The 23,283-nt window shown below is 41.4% G+C and overlaps 2 protein-coding genes and 1 pseudogene across 2 annotated transcripts; 2 read left to right on the forward strand and 1 right to left on the reverse strand.

The window, feature by feature from the left end:
• Nucleotides 1-538: 538 nt before the first annotated feature.
• Nucleotides 539-4,261, forward strand: LOC142951322 (choline O-acetyltransferase-like; annotated as a pseudogene).
• Nucleotides 4,262-5,821: 1,560 nt separating this feature from the next.
• On the forward strand, nt 5,822-6,322 carry LOC142951236 (UPF0728 protein C10orf53 homolog). The gene is made up of 3 exons (XM_076092733.1): nt 5,822-5,915; nt 6,014-6,133; nt 6,258-6,322. Exons 1-3 carry the CDS (start codon nt 5,822-5,824, stop codon nt 6,320-6,322), a joined length of 279 nt encoding a protein of 92 aa, XP_075948848.1.
• A 751-nt stretch (nt 6,323-7,073) lies between these two features.
• LOC142952160 (2-oxoglutarate dehydrogenase-like, mitochondrial) lies at nt 7,074-22,798 on the reverse strand. Its single transcript, XM_076094217.1, has 23 exons — nt 22,684-22,798; nt 21,833-22,056; nt 21,277-21,447; nt 20,342-20,444; nt 18,465-18,580; nt 18,219-18,373; nt 17,586-17,732; nt 17,414-17,504; nt 17,154-17,333; nt 16,910-17,038; nt 16,304-16,483; nt 16,064-16,216; nt 15,356-15,458; nt 15,098-15,226; nt 14,458-14,608; nt 11,493-11,620; nt 11,242-11,420; nt 11,022-11,093; nt 10,362-10,487; nt 9,375-9,447; nt 9,113-9,276; nt 8,856-9,010; nt 7,074-8,764 (listed from the first exon to the last, which is right to left on the reverse strand). Exons 2-23 carry the CDS (start codon nt 22,052-22,054, stop codon nt 8,641-8,643), a joined length of 3,051 nt encoding a protein of 1,016 aa, XP_075950332.1. The 5' UTR covers nt 22,055-22,056; nt 22,684-22,798; the 3' UTR covers nt 7,074-8,640.
• Between the last annotated feature and the right edge of the window lie 485 nt (nt 22,799-23,283).

Below are 23,283 nucleotides of genomic sequence, written 5' to 3' on the forward strand. Positions count from 1 at the left end.
CTGCTGGCCTTGCCTGCTCGAGGAGTTTGTCCTCGGATGAGCTGCCTGTGCGAGTTCTTCTTGTTGCTCTTTGTAAATCCAGTATTTAAAAAGTGACATGGCCAAAATAAAGCTTGTCATTATTATTATTAGGCCGTTATAATATGTGGGCTCATTGAAATGTGATCACTCCAAACCCTCCTTCTCTCGGTTGGTGTTTGCGTGGGTCTAATTGTGCTGTCGAGCCTGCAGATGAGAGAAAAGAAAAGGCGATGATAACAATATGTGAAGGAATTTCAACAAAAGTAGGCCTATGAATAGAAATAAGTCCAATCGGGCAAACAGACATATCACTGCGTTTGGTCATGTTATCCTACAACTCAATGGCTGAAATAAAGTATATTTTAGATAATCCGATCCAGGACTTATTTATTACTAAACCTATCAGACACAGTGAAAAAAACAAATCCAAAGTTGTCATAGACCAGTTTATCAAAGTTTAACAATTACTAATTGTAATAAAACAGAATTATCCTTTAAGTCTCTGCTGCCCTTCAACATGCACATCCTACCAGATATCAGAAACAATTCTCCTGTGTGCTTCAGCCTGCATTGTATATTCCCAGCTAATATTAAAATAAGACCTGAGGGACAAGTGCACTGAAACATCTACTGTCCAACCTGAACCTCTGTCCAGTTCTTTGTGCTGGATGTGGTTATCAACTTCCGCCGACTGAAGGAAAAAGACCTGCTGACTCAGCTGGACAAGATCGCCAGGATGGCTGACAGCGAAGAAGAGCAGCTCCCACCTACGGGCTCCTCACTTCAGATGGACGGACAGAGTGGGCAGAGTCTCGCAGTGTGCTAATGAGAGGTACGAAACTCTTTTAAGTCAGGTGGATCTCAGTGTTTCCAATTTGCCCCAACAAATTGACTTTGTTTATGCTCTAGAGTCTACTAACAGGGACTCTCTGGACATGATTGAACGTTGTCTGTGTCTGGTCTGTCTGGATGACGCCAGTGGGCTGGGGCTAAATGATGCAACAAGAGCCATGTTGATGCTGCACGGCGGAGGAGTGGCCAAGAATGGGGGCAACCGCTGGTACGACAAGCCAATGCAGGTTAGTGAGCACAGTGAGCTAGTAAGGCTACTTTTAATGTTGGCCTCCTTCGCATGTTGCACACTGTCCCTCAATGTTTTAAAGAACTTGTTAAACAGTTAGAGAAAACAAGAATGAAGCGAGGAATGTATGTAAAGATGGGATCTCCTTAATTAGCATGAACTTTGATGGAGATGTTTTGATGAAGAATTCAAATGTCTCGAATGAATTGGCTTTCTTTTTTAAAATGATTTCTTCACTGCAAATTAACTGAATCTTAGATAATCAAGCATTGCAGTTTGGTTCAATGAGAAAGTACCACTGACAAAAGCATGACTGTGTCAGTTTGTTGTAGGAGCTGACGGCTGCTGCGGAGTTGTGTGTGAACACTCAGCATTTGAAGGAATTGTCCTTGTGCAGTGCACAGAATATCTGCTCAAATACATGTAAGAAATGGAATGTAAAATGTGTGTGCGATATGATGAGAAAATCCAAATAAGACTATCCTAAAACAAACATGCCAATTGATATAATATTCTCATGTGAAATTAGGATTGGAAGCCCATCAAAGCTGGTCAGGGCGGCAAGTGTGAGCGAGCTGCCTGCACCACGCAGGCTCCGGTGGAAATGTACTCCAGAGATTCACAAACTCCTCGCCTCTTCTGCTGACAAACTACAGAGGTGTGTGTTTACTCTAGTTTCTGTGAAATCAAATATGTGAGTAGATGCTTTCAGCTTGTACTGCAGCAGGGTGTATCCTTATTTGCTCAGACAGGTGAAAAATCTGGACATGAATGTCCACAAATTCTTCGATTACGGGAAAGAGTTCATCAAGAAGCAGAAGATGAGTCCCGATGCCTACATCCAGGTTGCTCTTCAGTTAGCCTACTACCGGTAAGAAAGAGATGATTACAACAGGACTGATTCTCATACGTCACATTAACCCAGAGCACCAAGCTACAAGGCTTTGTCTTTGTGTCAGATGTCACGGCAGAGCGGTGTCAACCTATGAGAGTGCTTCTATTCGGCGTTTTCAGGAGGGCAGGGTCGACAACATCCGCTCAGCCACACCAGAAGCTCTGGCCTTTGTCAAAGCAATGACTGATGGGAAACTGAGCACAAACGTAAGATACGTACTGTCCAATTTAAATGAGATTGGCAGTTGTCTTTGCCTTTTTGAGAGTGTGTTTCGATGTTCTACTTCAGTCTGTTGATGAACTTCACCATGATAACTATGTTTACAAGTAAAGGGATTTAATAATCTAGCAATTGACTCTCATTTGTTTACATCTCCAGGATACGGAGAAGATGGAGATGTTACGAAGTGCCATAACCGCGCAAACAAAATATACTATTCTGGTGACTATTCCCTAACCTCAAACTGATTTCTATGACAACATTGACTTTACTTGCCAAAGAAAACACAATAACATATGTATTCATTCTCATTTTCAGGCTATTACAGGGATGGCAATAGACAATCACTTACTAGGACTACGTGAAATTGCACGTGAACTGAAGATGGAGAAGCCAGAAATATTCAAAGACGAAGCTCATCTCATCAGTAATCAGTTCATTCTCTCTACAAGTCAGGTATTGTCATCTGATTTTTAAAACATTAGACTGAAACTATATTTAAATCAGAAATATCAACCGATTTTACACATGAAGTTCAGTTTACTCACTACAAGGAGTACTGCTCAGCCTGTGAGCTTGTGGCTCTACAAGAAGCTTTCTAAAGTCTGAAAATATAACATCATAAACTAAACAAACTTACGGGACGTTGCGTACTCACTGAGGTGAGATTTTGCAGTAACGAATAAAATGAGCGGTGCAGTAATAATCTTTCAAAGCATAGAGAGCAGAGTCAATGAGTAAAATTGAACAATTTAATGCTTCATCTCTTGTCACGGTGTAGGAAAGCACATTGCTATCGCCATATGTGACAACTTAGCTAATTTTTCTGTAACCCATGTAGCATTTCAGCATGGTGGAATTAACTAGCTGGCCAGCTAACTAGCAGACAGCTGGCTAATTTGCTAATTCCGTCATGCTTTAATGCTACACTGGTTACAGAAAAGGGGGCCGTACAGCGGACTTCTGGCCAGTGGCAGCGCTGGGTCTAACTGTCCCTCCGCCTCACTCCCCATCGTTACTGACAAGGACAAGCTACCTAGCTAACTAGCCAGCCATCTCTCTGGAGCTGCGTCCGGTCTCTTCCCGGCGAGCTGCAACTATACTTTACTGCCCCACTGACGTGTGTCGTCACCAAAACAATGAACAACAATTGCTTTGTTTTTTTAATCTAATAAAATGCCCAAAGAAAACAGTCCAATGTCCTTTCTACTCCTATTCTAGTTTTATCTGTCATCTAATGTTTTGTTGTATCGGACCAAAAGTTCGGAACACAAAAGATATTCTAGAATGTAAGAACAAGAAAAACTTCTTCAATCATCTTCATTTGAAAACCTGGAATCAAATTTTTTGTAAATAGTTGGCAATTAATTTTCTTTTAATTTTCTTGCAGCTCTAAATGAAAGACACTGCTCAGTTGCATAATGGGAAGTGTAGAAGCCAACATTTTCTCGGGGGTATTTCAGGGTATCTCGGCCTCAGCTGCTTTAGCTTTGATCATTCATTTCTTACTAAAGCGCAGGCGTACCCCTTTAATACATGGCCTAAAAGCAGTATTTGAACACACTAGTTAAACTGTCATTAGATCAGTACTAAAGGATTTGGTCTTCCCTCAGGTTCCTACTACTGTTGAGATGTTCTGCAGCTACGGGCCGGTGGTTCCAAACGGATATGGAGCGTGCTACAACCCCCAATCAGACCACATTATCTTCTCAGTGTCCAGTTTCCGCGAGAGCTCGCAGACATGTTCAGCAGAATTTGTCAAGAGTCTGGTGCAGGGACTCCTGAACATGAGGGATCTCTGCAATAGATGTAACTACGGCTCCAACCCGGCGCAGCAAAGACAGGGTCAGACCCTTGAGACGCACACGCAGACAGACACAAACTGGCCAAACAAAACACCTCAGAGACCAACTGACCTGACCAAGAATCAGCAAACACTGCCGCAGATTCTGCTGAAGACACCAGACCAGACTAAAGTGGAGGCTCAAACCCAGACTTCATCACAGGAAGAGGCACAAGCTTTGAAGAACGGAAAAAAATCATAGGGAACTGTCAGTGCCAGTGAAAATAGTGGTGATGTGATTTTAAGTGTATATTTGTGCTGTCACAATGTATTCCTGGAGTCGTTCACAAAATATGCACTGTAACTGTGATACAAAATGTTACGTAAAGCTGTTCGTTGTACACTGTAAAATGTATGACATGCTGATGGTAATTTACTTAGAGAATATTAGAGGTGTTTGGTTATTATAGAGGACATTTTCTGTTGTCACATACAAAAAAATCAAGAAACGTCTGTCAAAATGTGTAGGTTAAAAAAAAAAAAAAAATCAAGCTGAGCTTTTGATTGTTGTTTTGCATTAAACTGTGATGAATCAGCCAAAGAAAAGAGTAAATATATTTTTTGGTGTGAAGCAAAAGTAGTTTGTGAGTTCTGATAAATTGCTGATCATCTCACTATATGTCAACTTGCAAATAGCATGCTGCTATCTCATGATTTTCTGAAGATTAAGGTAACTTGTTTAAACTAGAATCTTCTATGCAATTTCAATGTCTATAAATTGTGTCTAATGTACCAACAATACATGTGCTAATAATTACATGTCTATTTAAAAACAAAAGTATCCTTTTATAAAATCATTCTGAGTTCTGTATTCCATAAACTGGAAAAAGCAACTGGCAAAGATTTTAAAGGGATGCTGTTTAGCTTATCAAAGAATGTTAAGTGTGATAAAAAATGTTTATTTGTAAATTTATGAAAAGAAGATATCGATTAAGTTATTTATTTTTGTATCATATAATTTAATGTTACGTGTAAATGTAAGTATAAGAAGTAAGTATATCAAACTTACTAACCAGAGGTGATCACTGTGTTAATGACCGTCCAATTGTATTTATGAAGTACTGTTGAAGATTAAAAGAAAGAAACCTAAAGGCTTGTATTCATTTGAATGTTCACAGAGTAGATGCATATCAATACCATGTTTGAGTTTTAAATAATCTACTCTGATTCTGCTTTATTAAAACACATATCCGCCACATTAACTTATACACTGAGCATGCCAGCAACTGCTCTGAATTGATGGACCAGTTGTATTATGGAATCAGGATGTCCATTTGATCATAACTATATCATTTATTTTTAGCAAGTTTTCATAATTATGACTTCTTAAATTAGGTATTTATTTTTACATTTTGACAATGCACATTGATCAACATCTGCAAATGTGTCAGTATTAACCAAAACCCTTGGAATTATGGCAAACAAAGAGTTCGTTTAAATATAACCAGCATAGTAAGTCATATCATAGTATCTTATTTGTGATATATGGTTATAATAAAGTTTCTTATGGTGAAAAAAAAGTAAAATCTGAGTCTTAACTCTTACAGTATATTGACTTATAATAATGTTGATATTTGATTTATCGTAACATGTCATTTAGTGTTCTACTAAAGAACTATTAGATCACATAGCCTTAAAAAATAATATTTCAAACTTTTAACAAGAGGAGCAAAGAAATCCTTGGACAGATTTCAGAGAGGTCATGTTTGCAACAGGTGCATAGTGTGCAACAGTAACCCAGGTGAGGTGACCACAACAAACAATGCCGAAAAACGCGCGGGTGACTCTTTGCAATGGACCTTATGAATCCAATGGAGTAGTAGAACACAGGACCTTCCGCCTTCAGGGTCTTCTGGGTATGTTTCTTTGCTAGTCCAACAAGGATACCAGCATGTTGTGTCTGTCTTGACTGTTTTAAGTGAGTTCAAACAGTGTCCGTCCAATATGTCTGCAGCCGCTCTGAGATCGCGCGGGCACCAATGCGTCTTGGAAAACACGCGCGAGTGGAACATGGTGGAGCTCGTGGTCAACGGGGAGATCGTCTTCAGTTGTAATGTAAAGCAGCTGGAGTTTGGTGAGTTTAGTTAGCTTTGACCTTCGACCGAAAGCGGAGACTACGTGTTACGTTAATGTGATATCACCGTGTGACGTTAAGCAGAGTCATCGTCTGAAAACCTATTCATGCTTTTTCTCTGTAGGTGGAGATGGAAAACTGGACCCAGTTTGCAAAGAGGCTGTTACTGCTGTGGAGAACGCTTACTGAAGATAACAGAAATCATATATACAATATAAAACACTCATGTGCATTCCGTTCTCTTGTTCAACAACCCAGTCTAGTAAGACAACAGTTAATTTGTATATAAATGCACTTATTGGTTGTTGTTTTTCAAATTATTATTATTATTATCACTGCATTACTTGCTAATCCGGTGGGCCGGTCTTTTTTAGAGGGGCATGTGTCACCCATCGCATATTCCAGGGTCATGATTATTTCATGTTTTTATTCCTAAATTATATTTATTATAACAAACTAACTGACACACAGAACACCTGTCTGTATAGTTCCAGCATATGTTTACAGGCTGATTTCTGGGCAAATTCTGCCATATGAAGTCCATTGTGTTGACTTTACTAAATGACAACCTGGGAGGTGATACTACATACATGATGCCGCTAACAGATTTCTGTCCTGCTGTGTACGTACACTTTTTCTGAACAACAACTACTGTATGGAATAACAGTAAATGAAAACAATAACACAGTAATAGAGCAGAGTCACACAGCCTGAAAACTGACTCTAATGTCGGTCACACAGCAAAATCTATCTCAAGTCTGCTGAAACAAGACTGGTCTGATTTGTTCCGGACCAAGTCGTGTGTAGCAGCAAAACATCTGAGTGTATTTATAAATTTAAAAAAAGAATGTATGAATTCTCACTTTAAACTATTTTAAGTCATTATGTTAAGCATCATCTGCAACCAAAAATCATGACCAAGCAGGTTATTCAACTTAAATATAGTTTATTGCATATTTTATTGCATATCTCTTAATGCCCACGACAATATGTGGACATTATTTTTTCATTAAAAAAACTAACACACATAATCCGTCTTTAAAATAATTAGATATGTAAAATTACATCTGTGCATGGCTTATGTTTAAATATCCCTGTTGAAAGTGAAAAAAGGTAAGCTACAGTACAGCGAAACAGGAAACATAACATTTCTAAACACAGTGGTAACTAATACCTGGGGATTTTAACGTGACAACCAAGTGTCAATATTGCTCTGAAAGCATCCAAAGCTTTGCTGTATTTATGTGTGCGCATCCCTCAGCCTCCAAAGAGGAAGCTGAGCCTTATGTCCTCAATAGAAAACATGGCTGCCAGTCGCTGTGGCAGCTGGCTCACGTCTCCTGGTGAAGTGAGGTGTGACAATAAATACACACTCCTTCACTAACAGCTAAGGTAGCCAAAACAAATACAGGCACTAAACCTACTGATGTGTTAAATTTCAAAACAGTCTTCATACCTGCGATATGTATTTCACATTCATTGTTTAATTACACCAGTTGGTGTTTTGTGTGCGTCTCATTGCTTCTATTACTCATCTACAAATATCAATACAAAAACAAATCTTTACTACTATCATATACTGGTATTCAGCATGGCGGCAATACAGTACTAAAGCTACTCCAATAACCGTGATTGTCACAAATCTTGATTTTGGTGTGTTATTAGGGGTACAAAGAGGGTACAGTTGCTACTTCACCACATAACTGGGTAACAATTCTGTGACTTTTATTTGATGTTTGTATTTTCTTTTATTTTGAAATGAAGGTGTTGTAGCACGGTTGAGAGCCTGGAAGTCTTTGTGTCTGGTTCTCTTTAGACAAGGCTTTGTGGTGCATGCACACATATAAGCCCTCATACAGTAAATGTCCTGCGATGAGTAGTGTTCATTGAATAAAGTGCAGATCCAGACTACATGTGATTGGACTGTAAATGGCCGATGACAGATGAGGTGTTTTGTGTGGAGTGTCCCTTATCCAAACTGAGGTTAAAAGGACAAATGGTTATAAAGGGTTATTTGAGGCTACACCAATCAGAACGACTTGATTTTACTTGCATGGGACATGGTCAGAGCACAACAGTTTGTCGTTCTATCACAGTGTTTGGGATACTCGCGAGGCCCCTGGGAAGACTAGTGCGTCCAATTTGTTGTTGTGCTTCATGATGCTTTTCACATCATAGTTGTTGCAGGTCGTGAAAGACTGCAAGCTATTATTGATCGGGTTTGAACAATGATCGCTTACTAAATCTGACATAGAGAGCATCTCAATAAACATAAACGTTGTGCCGTCTGATCCAGGAGTAGGTCAGTTAGTGCTGTCGATGTTTCTTTCCCATAAGATTATTATGGGTTGAAACTATATTTACTAAAAACACTATGCTCCAGATTGTCACAAAGCTAAAAGAGTTAAAAGCGTGCCAATTTGCACTTAATTTAAGACTTAATAAATAGACCATAATGGTTGGAGATGAAAATGCACCTCCAGTCTGTTTCTCGCTCCAGTTCTCAGTTACAAGTCCTTCCCATGGAAGGCGCTCAGGTTGAACGCTGTGTCCATGAACCTCTTCAGCTCATTCAGGTGGGTGGACTTGTTCCCTGTCGCAGGAGCAGCTGCAGGGTCCCGTCCCACATACCTGAAATAAAACATTGAAGGTTTGTCACCGGATTATTCCAATTTACCTCTGTCATGAACAAATCAGGTGACAAGTGAACATAAACCCTTACCAAACTGGCCTCCTGTTGGCCACCACTGTGAGTAAACGTGGCCGGACGTAATCATAGTACCCCATGTTCTTGTGCTCCTCCTGACACCAGACCAGCTCAGCATTGATGTATTTCTCTGCCTCTGCTCTGACCAGGTCAAACGGGAATGGAGAGATCTGAGGGGGGAGGTCGAAGAATAAGTAGACGAGGAAATGATGACATTGTATCACTCTTTTTTTCAAAATTCAGTGCATGGCATGCGCTGAGGGGTTAAACACCTGTTCAAGTCTGATGATGGCGATGTCTTGCTCCAATTTGTGCTGTTTCCTCTCTCTGGCCAGTTCATAGTAGACTTTGCCAGTACAGAAAATCACCCTCTTCACTTGATATGGGTTTTGACTCGCAAGGCCCTCGTCTGGAATCAACCTTTTGAATTTAGTGCCTGCAAACATCGAATATGATATGTAACACAAATCCAGTCCACCAACATTTATGACAGATGTTTACGTCACATTTTACTGAGACAAAGTAAAACACCACCTTCAGCGAGCTCATCAAAACTGGACCTTGCATCAGGGTGCCTCAGCAGAGACTTTGGAGTGAAAATGATCAGCTGTGAAAAAAAAAAGAAAAAGGAAAACGTTTCCGTCAATGACAAACAACAGATTGATTCTATCATCCGTATCTTTTTTTGCACACTTTGAAAAAAATTCAAGAGAAAAAAAGTTTTTATCTCTTTTCACGCTAATTTGCTGCCACCATACAGCACGCAACATCAGCATTGGGAAAACAAAACATTTCTTTAACAATCAAGTAAATAAAACCCTTTGTGCTCAGTCGACCAAATCCAGAGTTTTTCATAAAAAACAAACAATATTATCCCCAATTGGCCCCCTCGCTAATTTGCTCAGGAAGTCATTTTCTCATGCTTCGTAAAGCATTGCATTTATGTGCAACAGGGGATCAGTTAAGACATTCACTGTGGCTGAAAACTGTGAGAGACTGAAAAAAGAGCTGTGCAAATACACAAAAGGAGAAATGCTTTACGTCCCAAAACTTTATACCCAAACTAGCTCTACTTTAGAGGTTTAAATCAGGTTCTGCATCTTTCTGAAAACAGAGATCCTTTTTAATATAGTATTGTATCATAACATAGTAGTTTTAATAGTTTGTCTCTTATGATAAAGCAATGAACAGATGTGAAAAGGACATAACCCCAGTTTGTGCCTCTTATGTTTTCATATTTGAGACTCTTGATTTCATTCCAATAACAGACATGACCCACTCAAAGATAAATGCAAAGCCCAAACTGCTTTTTTTTTTATGTCAGCAAGGAAATAAGGAATTGCCTTTTATATATAGTCTTGTCAAATGACCATCTGGACGTTTTCTGGTAGTAGGCTTACTGTACGTGTGTGACTTCAATCTATGCTGAATTTCAAATGTAAAATCAATAATTACAAAACAAGCACAAACTGGAGCTAATTAAGACACAGAAAATATAGTAAAGACGATGTTACACTTTACCGGTTTTCTGAATGGTAGCAGAATCTGCCGTCTGAGCACATGACAGTAATTAGCAGGCTTTGAGCAGTTTACCACAATCCAGTTACAGTCGTACAGCTGCTGGACCTCAAAATCTCCATTGAACTCCTTAAAAAAAAAAAAAAAAGAAGAGTTACAAAAGCATTATAAAGGTTATTGATTCTTGGTTATTGTGTTGGTTGCAGCCATGGTTTTTTTCTCTGCATGAGTGCATCAGTGTACACTCTCTCACTCACACACACACACACACACACTGAATGTTAATCCCTTTGTGTGCTCCCACTAATAGTTTGATCAATATCCCATTTGAAGATGAATCTGGTAAGCTTTTGCTGATACAGCCCGCTGTGGTTACCTCCTTGAATGTTCACTCATACCAGCGCACCCTTGGGACATGAGTTACTGCTGAGTACCAACTCTTTGGAGGCCATAATGAAGAGACTTTTAAACTCTAGAGAAATTGGCAGTCATCACTTAAGCCATCACTTAAGTGGTCATGACATCAGCATAGCCAATAATAGAGGAAGCTATTGGATAACTGCAGGTCACTGTGTGGTGGCTTAGAGTTTTTGCATTAGGTAATGATGTTACTTAAATTGGTAACCATTAGAGCCATAATGTAAATTGCACAAGGGAACATACAGGGAAGTGATCGGGATCGTCTTTGCTCATCTGCAGGAAACGTTCAGGTCGAGCTGATGAATGTTCTGGGCCCTGAGGACAGAAGAGAACAACAGCATATAACACATGATGACAAAATGGAAGAGGAATAACACTAAAACATGTATTCCAAAAATACCCAAATTCATCTTTAAATACTACAGAATGACATCATATAGACTGCTTTGTTTTCCCTTCTCACCATTCCCTCCATCCCATGTGGCAGCAGTAGGACAATACCATTGTTGCGGACCCACTTGGCCTGACCCGGGCTGATGAACTGGTCAATGATACACTGGGCTGTGTTGTGAAAGTCTCCAAACTGGGCCTCCCAGATGATCAGAGCATTCGGACTCGCCATGGCGAAGCCAAGCTCAAAACCTGGAGTCACATGCATCATTATATGGAGCTACAGAAAATGACGTATCAACTAAAGCATGCTGTCTGGCTTACCCAGCACTCCGTACTCTGATAAGGAGCTGTTGCAGACAGTGTAAGGAGCCTGGTCGGCCCACAGGTGATTCATGGGAACACAGGTACGTTTGTCCACCTCTTGGTCATGCAGAACATGATGACGGTGGCTGCAAAACATAAGGGAGGCAGAAACAGAAAGGACTGAAACAGGCATAAAGAAACAGAACTACAGCCATGCTGTCGGCTCTGTGAGCTTGTACTTAGTTACATCTGTGGCTTGAGCTAACATGCTTACAATGAAAATGCTAACAAGCTAACTGTCAGCAGTTATGATGTTTACAGTGTTAACCATCTTAGTTGAGTGTGATAGCATGCAAACATTAACACAGCCATTTGGATTGATCCTTTGGGGACCTTGACAAGCCATCAATAGTTGTTTCCAGCCCAGATCAAAGTGGACTGACTGACCAACAGAAAGACATTACCATCACATTTAGCTGAGATGAATTGATAAAGTTGGATATAAACAAAAACAACCACACAAATCAATTTAAGAGGCTGTGACACATGTTACGTAAAACGGATTTCAGCAGGGCTGAAACACATGATCATTTTCATAATTGATTCAAAAATGTTTCAAATATTTTTACTTGATGGTTATTAATTATTGCTTGCATAAATAATTTCACCACTAGTATTTAAAGTAGAGGACAAAAACAAAGTGTAGTATTTATAACAGCGGTCCGATATTGCCATAAAGGATTTGCAGGACTCTTAAGCTGTCTTAATAAATGACGATGGTAAAAACAACAGGGTAAAAGGATTTCTTAAAAAGGTTCTTAACAGAGGAAATGCAGGGTGCACACACACACTGCACATAAAGGCGCTTCATGAAGAGTGCCCTCCTCTCTCCTCATCTTCAGTCAGTATGAGGAGTTGTACAGGAGTTGATGGGAGCAAAGAACCAAGCGTTCTAGCAGTCCACTCGCTCCCACTGCAAGAATCAGCCTTCAAAACCAGCACGATCAGACAATCACTTACACCCCTTTAACATCACTTTAATGAAATCTACACACACACACACACACACACACGCGCACACATGCACACACACACACACTGCGAAAGGTTATGTAACGGCCAGGCGGAAGAACTGCAGGAAATAACCAAAATCTATTGATTATTATCTTGAACATGATATATTACCACCTTGAAGACTAGATAATCATGATTTGAGTGCTCTGAATAACACCACCCATAATTATGGACTAATGAAGGCATATAATGTACTGCATAATTGTTGGGTTTGATCCTTGATCCACATTCGTACATACACTTTCTGTTCAAGAAATCTTCTGATGAACGAACAAAATCGAGAGCATCCAGCATTAATTGAGGTAACGCACATAATTTCACGTTTCATTTTCTCGAACCACTTGCATGCAATCCAAAGAGGAACCAAAAACCTCACGAGAATGAGGTCTTTCTCTGGGATTGCCTCATAAACTGTGTGCCCACTCCTCTCTTCTTTCTTTCACAAACACAAAAACACACACACTTCCTCTGCCTGGGGGCCCCATTAGTCAGGGAAAGGGGTGCACAGCGCACGCAACCCACCCAAACACGACGAAAGAATCCATTAGTGCACGCTGTTACGTACATCACAGAAACGCAAACAGACCCACTCGACTGTAACATGCCAATATGCTCAGCTCCTAAGAACTGTGAAGGGAAACAGAGTAGCGGGGGATGAAAAAAAGCAGTAAGAGGTGGTAAAGTATACCTGAAGTTCAATGAGAAAGAAAACAAATCACACAATGCGGACTCTCACACGGAAGAGGATTTAAATGAACAACAGGTGATACGGAGATAAAGGGTGGAGTATTTGGCTGCTGTCATTTTTGTCAGCCTGGCAAATTACCCTGCTGGAGGGGACAGCGGCTGGGAAGAAGTAGATGTCAGTGGTAAATGCGAGGCAGGAGAAAAAGCCCCGTAGCCTCTAGTTAGTTAGTGTGATGTATGTTGCTGTGAGCTGAGAGAGAGGGGGGATGGGGGTTGTGGGGGGGGGGGGGGGGGGGGGGGTGTCAGTGAAGATGGGCTGGTGGAGAAATGATAGGGGACAGATGAGACAGGCACAGTGAAAGGGGGAGCTGGTTTTGTTCATGTGTCACTCGTCCCTCCATACCATGACAACACCACGTGGGCCTCACAGTTCCCAGGAGACTGTGCTGACGTCTTCTGTCTGTCAGACCCCCCCCCCCCCCCCACAATTACTCAATTCACTATTTCCAGGTGATTTACCCTTAATGTCCAGTCAGGCAGGCTGGCCCCAACAGACTCAACAAATGAGCCAATTTTATTTCAAAATAATACATTTGGGGCAATATCGATTCAAGTCATTGTTAGGCTGGGTGGTTAGTTGAAATCAATATCTCAATGTTAAAAATATTTTCCAATAACGATCCAGTGTTGTACATTAAATAAAAAAATTTAAAAAATGCTTCATGAGTAAACAACCCCTTTTATTAATTTTGGGCAACACTTTTTTAGTTTGATTTTTTAGATTATTATTTTGCCATTTTTGCCTTTATTTAAGAGAGGATAGCGTAAAAATGGGCGAGAGAGGGAGAGAGGGGGGTTGTGACATGCAACAAAGGTCCCGAGGCCAGAATAAAAATGACGATGCGGTTAAATTACGTCATGCGCTGTAATCATTCGGCTACCAATGCGCTCCAGACAACACCTTTGTTGAATTATGAAAAGATAATTCAATTTCATCTCGATATGATTTAGCTCTAAGTTTGTTTAGCACCAATTAGCAACACGCCTTGTAAGGAAAGACAAAGCTAATGTGTGACCCAGTAAGTGAGTTCATTCAGCGAGTGACGAGACAATGACTTCACAAGGACTCTCAAGCTATAAACGGTAAAAATCAATATTCCTAAAATGCTCTGTTTATTCACTGGCTACACTTACTCTTTCAGTTGGGTTGACATGGACTCACCTAAAGGTGCCCCGCTCTACATCCTGCCCACTGAGTCGTACATGAACGCCATCTTTGAGAAGGGAACCAAAGGCCATGTACTCTCCTAGAGCCCAGTCCATCTGCCGATTCTTCACCAGGTCAACTCGGCCACGCAGGATACGAGACACACCTGGAGAACACACACACACACACACAAACACACACACACACACACACACACACACGCACAGAGACAGACAGATGAACAAAAATGAAACCAAGGGATTTCTTAGGAGAGCACTGGGGAAGCGAGTGTAAAACGTAATGGACTGACGCACTGTGTCATAAATAACATTAAAAACCCTTGTGGCAGGCTTAATAGTTATAGTGTGCGCCAAATCAGCTGTGCAGGCTAAACACCTGCTGTTAGGAAAGGATGTGTTTACAGGTGAACTCCTTTAATTGACTTGATATCATCCCTGCAGACAACAAATTAAGTAATCGTGGCACTGAGGTTTAAGTGTTTTAAGGATCTTGATCATTCGGCAGTTTGTATCTCGTATCCTGCAGTAATGTTCGTCTGTCATTGTGTAGATTTCTAGCACAGCATATCAGTAGGACTACCGTCATCAGATCAGTCAGTCTGCTCCATTCTCCAGCACAAAGGTACTAAACTCACCAGCATGGATCTGAAAGTCTTCCAGAGGCACTGAGCTGGCTGTCTGGCCAATGTGCTGCAGGACCTCCTCATCCAGTCCCGTGGGGACACAGCTCATGCTCCTGGGCTCTCCCTCAGCTGTGAAGAAATCTACAGAGAGAGAAAGAGAGTGAGACAGCTTCACTCCAGCAGGAACAGAAAGTATCCACAGAAAAGGGAGTCAATCAAAAGATTTTCTTTTCTTAATTTGAATTACTGGATTGCAAAGGAACAATTTACCTGGCCAGGGGGAGTCGAGCCAGTGTCGAATGTGTAAAATCTTTTCATCCTTGGAGCTTGTGTATGCCTCCTCACATATCTCGTCATATTTGGCAACTTCTTCCTGCAACCAATGACAAACGCCACATATTAACTGATGCACAGTTGAATTACTTCAATTAAAGGACTACAGCTAACCAACACTGTGTGTAAATGAGACAGAAAGAAAGAGAACACGAGAGAGAGAGAGAAATATTAGAGGAGAGAAGTCTCCACCGGCAGTAATGGTTCTGCTTTGCTATATTTCAGATGAGTCCAAATAGCACAACAGAAAACAATGTCCATCAAAAGCCAGGAAGTATTCCTCTGACATGGTGGTGTAAAAAAAATTTTCAGAATGTATGTTACAATCAAAGTTTCTGTTTTGGATGAAGAGCCTGAGCAATTCCATTGAATGGCGCAAGAATCTGAGGTGTATTTCAACTTCATTGAGCAATATATTCTCTATGTGAGGGATTGTGAGGCTAGGTGATTGAACTGAGGCAGTAAATTGAAACTCAAATACAGCACTGCTGGCGCAACATATTTACTCGAAGGCTAGGGTAATCTCTGAGCGTGATTTAATGCACTTAGTCCTGCGGATGGTGATGCCAGATAAAACAGTATACAGTAACGGCTACCAATATACAGTATATATATAATAAGAGCAAACAGCATTAGATCACAAACCTCAAATTCCTGCAGTGTCACCACTCCCTCCGCAATGAGCCTGTCAGAGTACTTTTTCAGCACATGCTGCTGCCGACGGATCTGTTTGTACATCAGCGGCTGGGTGAACATGGGCTCGTCCATCTCATTATGGCCAAACCGCCTGTAACAAACCTGTAAATACACACGCAGGAACCATGTCTAAGTGTGCACTTATAATTGTGTTTCCTGATAATCCATTAAGACATGGCTGTGACTAACCAGGTCAATGACCACATCCTTGTTGAAGGTGCTCCTCCACTCTGCAGCCACCCGACACACGTACATGACAGCCTCGGGGTCGTCGGCATTCACATGGAAGATGGGCGCATTGACAACCCGAGCCACATCGGTGGGGTAGGGGGAGGAGCGGGCCACTCGAGGGTCTGTGGTGAAGCCAATCTGAGAGGCAACAATCACACACCAAATCATTGAGAGCCACATGCACATTTAATGAAATCATGTTCAACGAAATACCCATATGTGTTATGACTAACATTGTAAAATATCTTAATATGTCTAAAACAAAACGTTTAACAGTTCATTTTGTTAGTTTTTACTTCAGAGTTTTCTTGGTATAATTAATTTAAACAACAGATTTGTATGAATCAATAAAACGATATGATTACACCTTCAGTTAACAGACGATAGTGAATTATTGTCCAGCCCCAATTATTAATAGTTGCAGAAGTACTAAATATATAGTAGTAACAGTGATATCATTAGTATTAGATTAGTATGACTGCCATAACATGCGAGTACATTAAAAAATATATGCATTCTGGTTGTTTAATGTATCAGGTCCCATGACACCAAACACTCCAATACCTGGTTGTTGACCACCACATGGATTGTACCATGTGTGGTGTAGGAGGGGAGCTCACTCAGGTGGAAAGTCTCATACACAACTCCTTGTCCAGCAAAAGCAGCGTCGCCATGAATCAAGATGGACATCACCTGTAAAAAGGACATCATAGACTTAACAGGACACAACGTATCGCTAATGGAAATCTACATTTACAGCCACCAAAAAGAAAATAAGGCACCATGTATCCAGTACAATAAGAGTTACCTTCTTTCCTTGAGTGTCTCCTCTGTAGAACTGCTCGGCTTTGGCCTTGCCCTGAACCACTGGATCCACTGCCTCTAGGTGGGAGGGGTTCGCCATGAGTGATAGAGCGATGTTCTTGTCTGTCTCACGGTTAATCCTCTCGTGGTACATCCCAAGGTGGTATTTAACATCACCTGACCCCTACAGGTGTAGAGAAAGGTTATGAAATAAAGCATCTCCAGAATGCTTTCCTCTGATACTTTTCCACACTGTTCCCTCACCTCATCAGCAGCCTCCAACTTGGGGTCAAACTGACAGAAGATTTGATCCAGGTCCTTACGGATCACGTTGGCCAACACATTCAGTCGACCCCTATATCAAATATGGAAGGGCAAGAATCAGCTGTGTGCACAGATTGAGCTGAGATGTGAGGAAATGTGTTATACACGGTACCGATGAGGCATCCCCATGATCACGCTGTCGATGCCAGCAGCGCTCGACTTGTCAATCATGGTTTTAAGGGCAGGGATGAGCACTTCACAGCCCTCCAGACCAAAACGTTTCTCTGATGACCACTTTCTGGCCAGGAAGTCCTCAAAGCTGGGCATAAAAAAATGTTCAGATGTAGGGTTCACGGATGTTTTTCTGCACAACTGATGATACAGATTACACTGACTGGTATTGATGGTAAATAAAGCGCTGTACAGACAATTATTATGAGAACAAAACTGTGATGGTTTAGAGAACTTGTACTCAAGAATTTAGCTTATGTATTTCAGGACCAATGTGTGTGTGTTAATAGGAATGATAACCCTGCAACAGCATAGTACAAGCAAGGATACAATAAGAAGTGCATACACATTAACAATAGACAGATCACTTCTAGGAAACTCCAGTAACTCCCGAGATCATTCATCAAAGATGAAAATTAGCTCACATGAAGAATAGGGTGTTTATCTCTCCAAATATATGCATGTGCAAGAGTTGTGTTAATGTTATGTGAGGCTCTGATGTGAGCTATAACTAAAAGTGAGGTATTGTGCTGTCATCAAAGTGGAAGTCAGTAGATGTTTATTCACTGCTGACCGTGTGGATCTGACCAGACGGGCGAGCAAAGTCCTCTTCTCAGCATTAGTGAACTGCATGATTCCCGGAGTCTCAAATTTCTGACGAATCCACTGACACTGGTCCACGTAGTTAATGAACATGAATTCAACTCCTATGTGACCACAGTACGATGCCTGAAAAAGAAGAGATAAACAAATAGCATGGTATAATTTTACGGCTCCCCCCCCCCCCCCCATCATTAACACATGTAAACAAATATAATACCTCTAGTCTGCGTATGATCTCTTTAAGAGGAAGAGTGTTGTCTCCTCCTCCGATGAAGGAGGTGGGGGGAAGTTGAAAGCTTCTATCCAAGTCAGATTCATCAAGACCGTAGAAACCTACGATAAACACCGTGTGAAACACAGGTTTGCTTCAGACTTTTGAGACAGAACTAACACGTATTCCAAGTCTTGCCAAAAAGAATCTCCCTCACAAATTATAGTTAAAGTGTTTTTTAAATTATTGATATGTATCAATTGCTATCATGTGTTTGTGCAGTACCACACTGTGGAGGAGGGAAGCTGCCAGCTTACAAGGAGAACTATTCCAGTGACAATCCAAGCATTTTAAATTTAACATTGTGAAGTTTCGGACTGTTGGTGGGCAAAACAAGCACAACTTTTTAACATTTTATAGCCAAAATAATGAATGCATTGATTTGAAAAAATAATAACCAACAAATAAGTTGTTTTGATCATAAATATAATTATTACCTGCAGACTTAACTGAGGCTGCAATCTTATTGAAAGGGTAGCATAATCACTTTTTGGACTGGACCTTTTTTTATGAATAGGACAGTCATGCTCCCTGCAAACATGCAGCGAATTAACTTACATCTTGATCCAAGTAAATTTGTTTTTGATGACAAAAACTATCGAAAATATAGCTTGGTTATGAAATAAAAACAACTTCCAGGACGTGTTTATAGACAGTACAATAGCAGGACCTGTGGAGATACAGCACCCATATCAGAGGACCCACATAAGTTTCAGTGCTGACAAAGCCCACCTGAGAGAGCTGGTCAAGCTCAAGATCGCAGGCAACATAAGAGGAGACAGGTGCAAATCATATTAGGAACACAGCAAAGACAAAGGGGGCCGAGAATAGACTCTTGTACTATCAGCTGACCAAATAAGGGGCCACGGAGGCTGTCATTAGCTTTCATTAGGGAGCTTTAGCCCTGGTAACAATACATAATGCAACGCTATGTCCTGACACACACTGATAACAGAAACAATGTCTCTCTCTCTCTCTCTCTCTCTCTCTCTCCTCTTTACTAGCTATTACTGTAGCCTTTGATTGCTTTCAGTGGCCGTCCCGCATCCCACCGATCCTCAGTCCGCTAAATGAAATGGAGAATGACAAGAGCTTGGCCTGAGATTAATGACAGCATTAGGCTGACCAGCCCGTATACTGTACAGACTTGGCGGGGAAACGTGATGGGGCCTTTTATACTGAAATACCACTTACACTCTAGAGTCTGATGATGAGTTCTGCAACCCTGGGTGTGTATAATGTGTGTATAGATGCACATGTATGTACTGTACAAACCCTCAATGGGATAAAAAATGTTATTGTAATTAAGAGGAGGAAACATTTAAATCCAGATATTTCCATTATAAATGACAAATTAAGCTTTTGAAGTAAAACCGTAAATGAGAATAATATGCTTATGACTGAAATATGTAAGCACAACAAGTATCCTGAGGTAATTAGAAGGAAGGACTTCTATAGTAGGAATCTAATTAGTATATTTACCGCCTGTGGGTTATGTCTATTTGCCGTTAGTTAGGAATGGGGGAGGGAGTTCTATACAATATCCGCACAAAATCTAATACAGAAAATGTACAAGTATTACTGTAGACCTGTATTTACATGACATAACATTTTAACGTGACGTGTATTGTTTAAATGATACAGCCTGTTTTATATGTGTTTCATGGAGCCTATGGTTATGAAACTACTTGAGTAAATGAAAAACTATGAAGATAATCTACTCAAGACATCATGAAAATCTTCTTTTATTCACAATTTAGATTTTAGGTAGTCTTTTGTGATCTGGATGTCTCTGGTATGATTGCTGGTGTTGTGAGGCTCACTTAATTTATCGATGGTAGTGATCAGGTCAGAGGGAACAAAGGAGTCCAAGTCAGCCTCCAGGATTCCCAGAGGGTCTAACTGGGCAACATGGTGACCACGAATCTACACAGAGAGACAGACAAAGATGTGAAGGAGGAGGGAGAAAAGAAGAGTTGAGGAGAATCAGGTAAAGAAAAGAGAAAGTGACAGGTAGGAGAGAGTAAGATTCAGCAAGGGGCTACCATTATGATGCCGAGTGTGAACAGCTGGAGAATAAGCTAACACTCAGCTATAGGTCAGCCTTTCTGAGAAAAGAGCCCCATGGGAGAGCTTTTATGTCCACGTGCGCACACACGCACACACACACACACACACACACACTCCCACCAGGTTTGCATCAAACTGGGAATAAAAGTGACGCCTTTGCCAAAAGACAGAATTTAATAAATCCCTCAGATAGTTCTTCGAATTAATTTGAGGTCGAGGGGAAATGTTACCTCCTGTTTTGTTTAAGTAATCTCTTTGATATTTCCAGTTTTCAAAAAGCAGCAAGGGTAAGTAGGTTAGAGGTAATCTTGCAATTTGCATAACCTCGTGCAGGGACAAACAAATTGTATATTCCTTTTAATACAAGGACACAGAGTATAAACAGCTTTCATTGCCAGATGCATCTGTTTAGGCAAGTCGAGTGGATTTTGTTTGATGCATTTTTCACACACACGTCGAGTTGCGGCTCGGGGTATAGATGACATCTTAATTCTGTACACAGACACTGCATTACAATTTAAACAGATGCCCATGAGATATGTGATCAATCTTTTAATTTGTGAATAAAATAAATGTACATTATACAAGCTGATAGCTGTGTGTGTGTGTGTGTGTGTGTGTGTGTGTGTGTGTGTGTGTGTGTGTGTGTGTGTGTGTGTCACAGCTGGGCCGGGTGAGTGTGGAGTACCTGGTAGGCTCTAATGAGGCTGTGCACAGCCAGGTGGTCCTCCACCACTTTCTGTGCCATGTCTGGTGAGTGGGACAGCGCTCGGCCCTGGAGCAGAGCGGAAGGGCGTCTCTCACCCGCCTCGCCAGACGGACTGGAGGCCTGGATGTTACGGAAGAAGGTGTCCCAAGACTAGAACACACAGAAAGACAGATCCAGCAGAGGCAAACAGGTCCATCGCAAACACGGAGGAGGAGTATCCCTGCTGCTTACTGACTGCTAGGTTGGAGGATGACAGGACAGAGAAACACTGGACAGGAATCCAAGACATTGCAGCAGTAGCCTCCATTTTATAGATGCCCCAGGCATCTGAGCTACCAGAGCATTTAATAAGTGCCCTTTTCAAGACCAACACTGGCAACAGCAGTTTATGGTAATGTAGCTGCTAAACCCACTCCCACCCAACTCTGTGTGTTCCCTCTAAAAATATCCATTCATGGGCAAAAACACACTCAATTTTACATTGTCATCTCTTATTCTGTAACGTGGGAAGATATGGCACATGTTGCACTATTACCTCGTGGACGTTTTTATGATCCTCCAGCCAGGCAAAGTACATCTCCTCCACATAGCTGGGGCTGCTGACCACCGCGGAGAGAACAGGCCCGGCCCCGGAGGAGCAGCCTCTCCTGGGATCAACCCAGCGCCTGGCCGGGACACCTCCACACCATCGCAGCCACTGACTCCCTCCAACACACCCACCCCTCAGCACACCCGCTAACGCCCGAAACTGACTCATAGCTAGAGAGAGGCAAAGACAAAGTTGGGGGTTAGAGAGTCAACAATGTGTGCACATTATTGGGTTTGATGGTTTATTAAAAACAACCTCTGAATGAGGTATTTCTGAATGTGACGCGTCAAACAATATTTCAGCTGCTTAAATTGTACGTTACGCACAGACGCAGAGCGCATATATCGCACTATAATTGCGCACGTCATGAATGACCTTTACATGCGTATATTTTCAATGGGCTTTCCACTGACCGAAGCAGCGTATAACACCTCTGCAAGACTAAATACGGCCACGTAACGGCCTGCGCGTTTGTTTCAGCGCAAAGTCGCTGCAGCTGCAAGAAGCGCCGCGAACAGCCAAAGTATGACGGTCTGCCGCTGCAGCGTCTACCGCTACTAACTTTCTCACCTTTTCCTGCAGGATGCTTTACACGCTTCTTCAAGCTACAGTGATGAAATCAATGCCGAATCTTTGCCTACTTCATTCTGGGTCTATTTCCCCTTGACCACTAATCCCTCAACGTCAACATAAATCCTCATAATCCCCCCTAGTCTCTGCGTTTCGCGCGGTATCACGGGAAATAGCACAGTGGTTTCAAATGTCACCCACGTTTTACTTCTTTACATTACATTTACCTTAGACTCTTATTGTCATCGCCGCAGGATGTAAACAGGACAGGTATCAGTGAAGGTGACAGATCCGAGTGGCTTGACACGCCCCCCCCCCCCCCGCGTGTCAGGTGGTGCTTCCTGTGCACAGCGAGCAGCCTGCTGCACCCAAAGGTGCTGGTGATGCACAGGTAACGGACCAACACACCATCTCAGGGAAACAGAGAAAGGAAAAGAATCATCAAACTTAAATATCTTTTCATGCATTTTTTTTTTCTTAAGTGATTAAAAATAAAAAAAATGTATTATTGTGTTTGTGGGGTATTATTTGTAACAGCAACCAATGTTATAATCAGACTACTTACCGTACTCTGAGTCCCTGCACACACTTCTCATCCAGACAAGTCATTTTTCCCTCTAAGTTACATCACGCATACGTCTTTCCCCTCAGTGTTAATTATATAAGGCAATTAAACTTTTATAAAGGCTGAACATGAGTCATTTGAGCAAGTGGTTTCAGATTGATGGGCTTCTACCTTGAGTGGGTTAAACAATAAGATAATTGGCCCTCTCTCCCTCCCTCCCTCTGTCATTCCTCCCTCCCCAACCTCTCTGTCTCTCCTCCTC

The sequence above is a fragment of the Anarhichas minor genome, unplaced genomic scaffold (assembly GCF_050575085.1).
Source record: "Anarhichas minor isolate MPS153535 unplaced genomic scaffold, ASM5057508v1 ptg000017l, whole genome shotgun sequence".
Lineage (NCBI taxonomy): Eukaryota > Metazoa > Chordata > Actinopteri > Perciformes > Anarhichadidae > Anarhichas > Anarhichas minor.

Excerpts from the sequence above, each read along its gene's own strand:
- LOC142951236 (XM_076092733.1), top strand. The coding sequence starts at position 5,822 with ATGCCGAAAAACGCGCGGGTGACTCTTTGCAATGGACCTTATGAATCC. Across the intron at positions 5,916-6,013 it reads CCGCCTTCAGGGTCTTCTGG|CCGCTCTGAGATCGCGCGGG; the intron begins GTATGTTTCTTT and ends ATATGTCTGCAG. Across the intron at positions 6,134-6,257 it reads TGTAAAGCAGCTGGAGTTTG|GTGGAGATGGAAAACTGGAC; the intron begins GTGAGTTTAGTT and ends TTTTCTCTGTAG.
- LOC142952160 (XM_076094217.1), bottom strand. The coding sequence starts at position 22,054 with ATGAGTCAGTTTCGGGCGTTAGCGGGTGTGCTGAGGGGTGGGTGTGTT. Across the intron at positions 10,488-11,021 it reads ACGATCCCGATCACTTCCCT|GAGTTCAATGGAGATTTTGA; the intron begins GTATGTTCCCTT and ends TTTTTTTTTAAG. Across the intron at positions 9,011-9,112 it reads CCATCATCAGACTTGAACAG|ATCTCTCCATTCCCGTTTGA; the intron begins GTGTTTAACCCC and ends CTCCCCCCTCAG.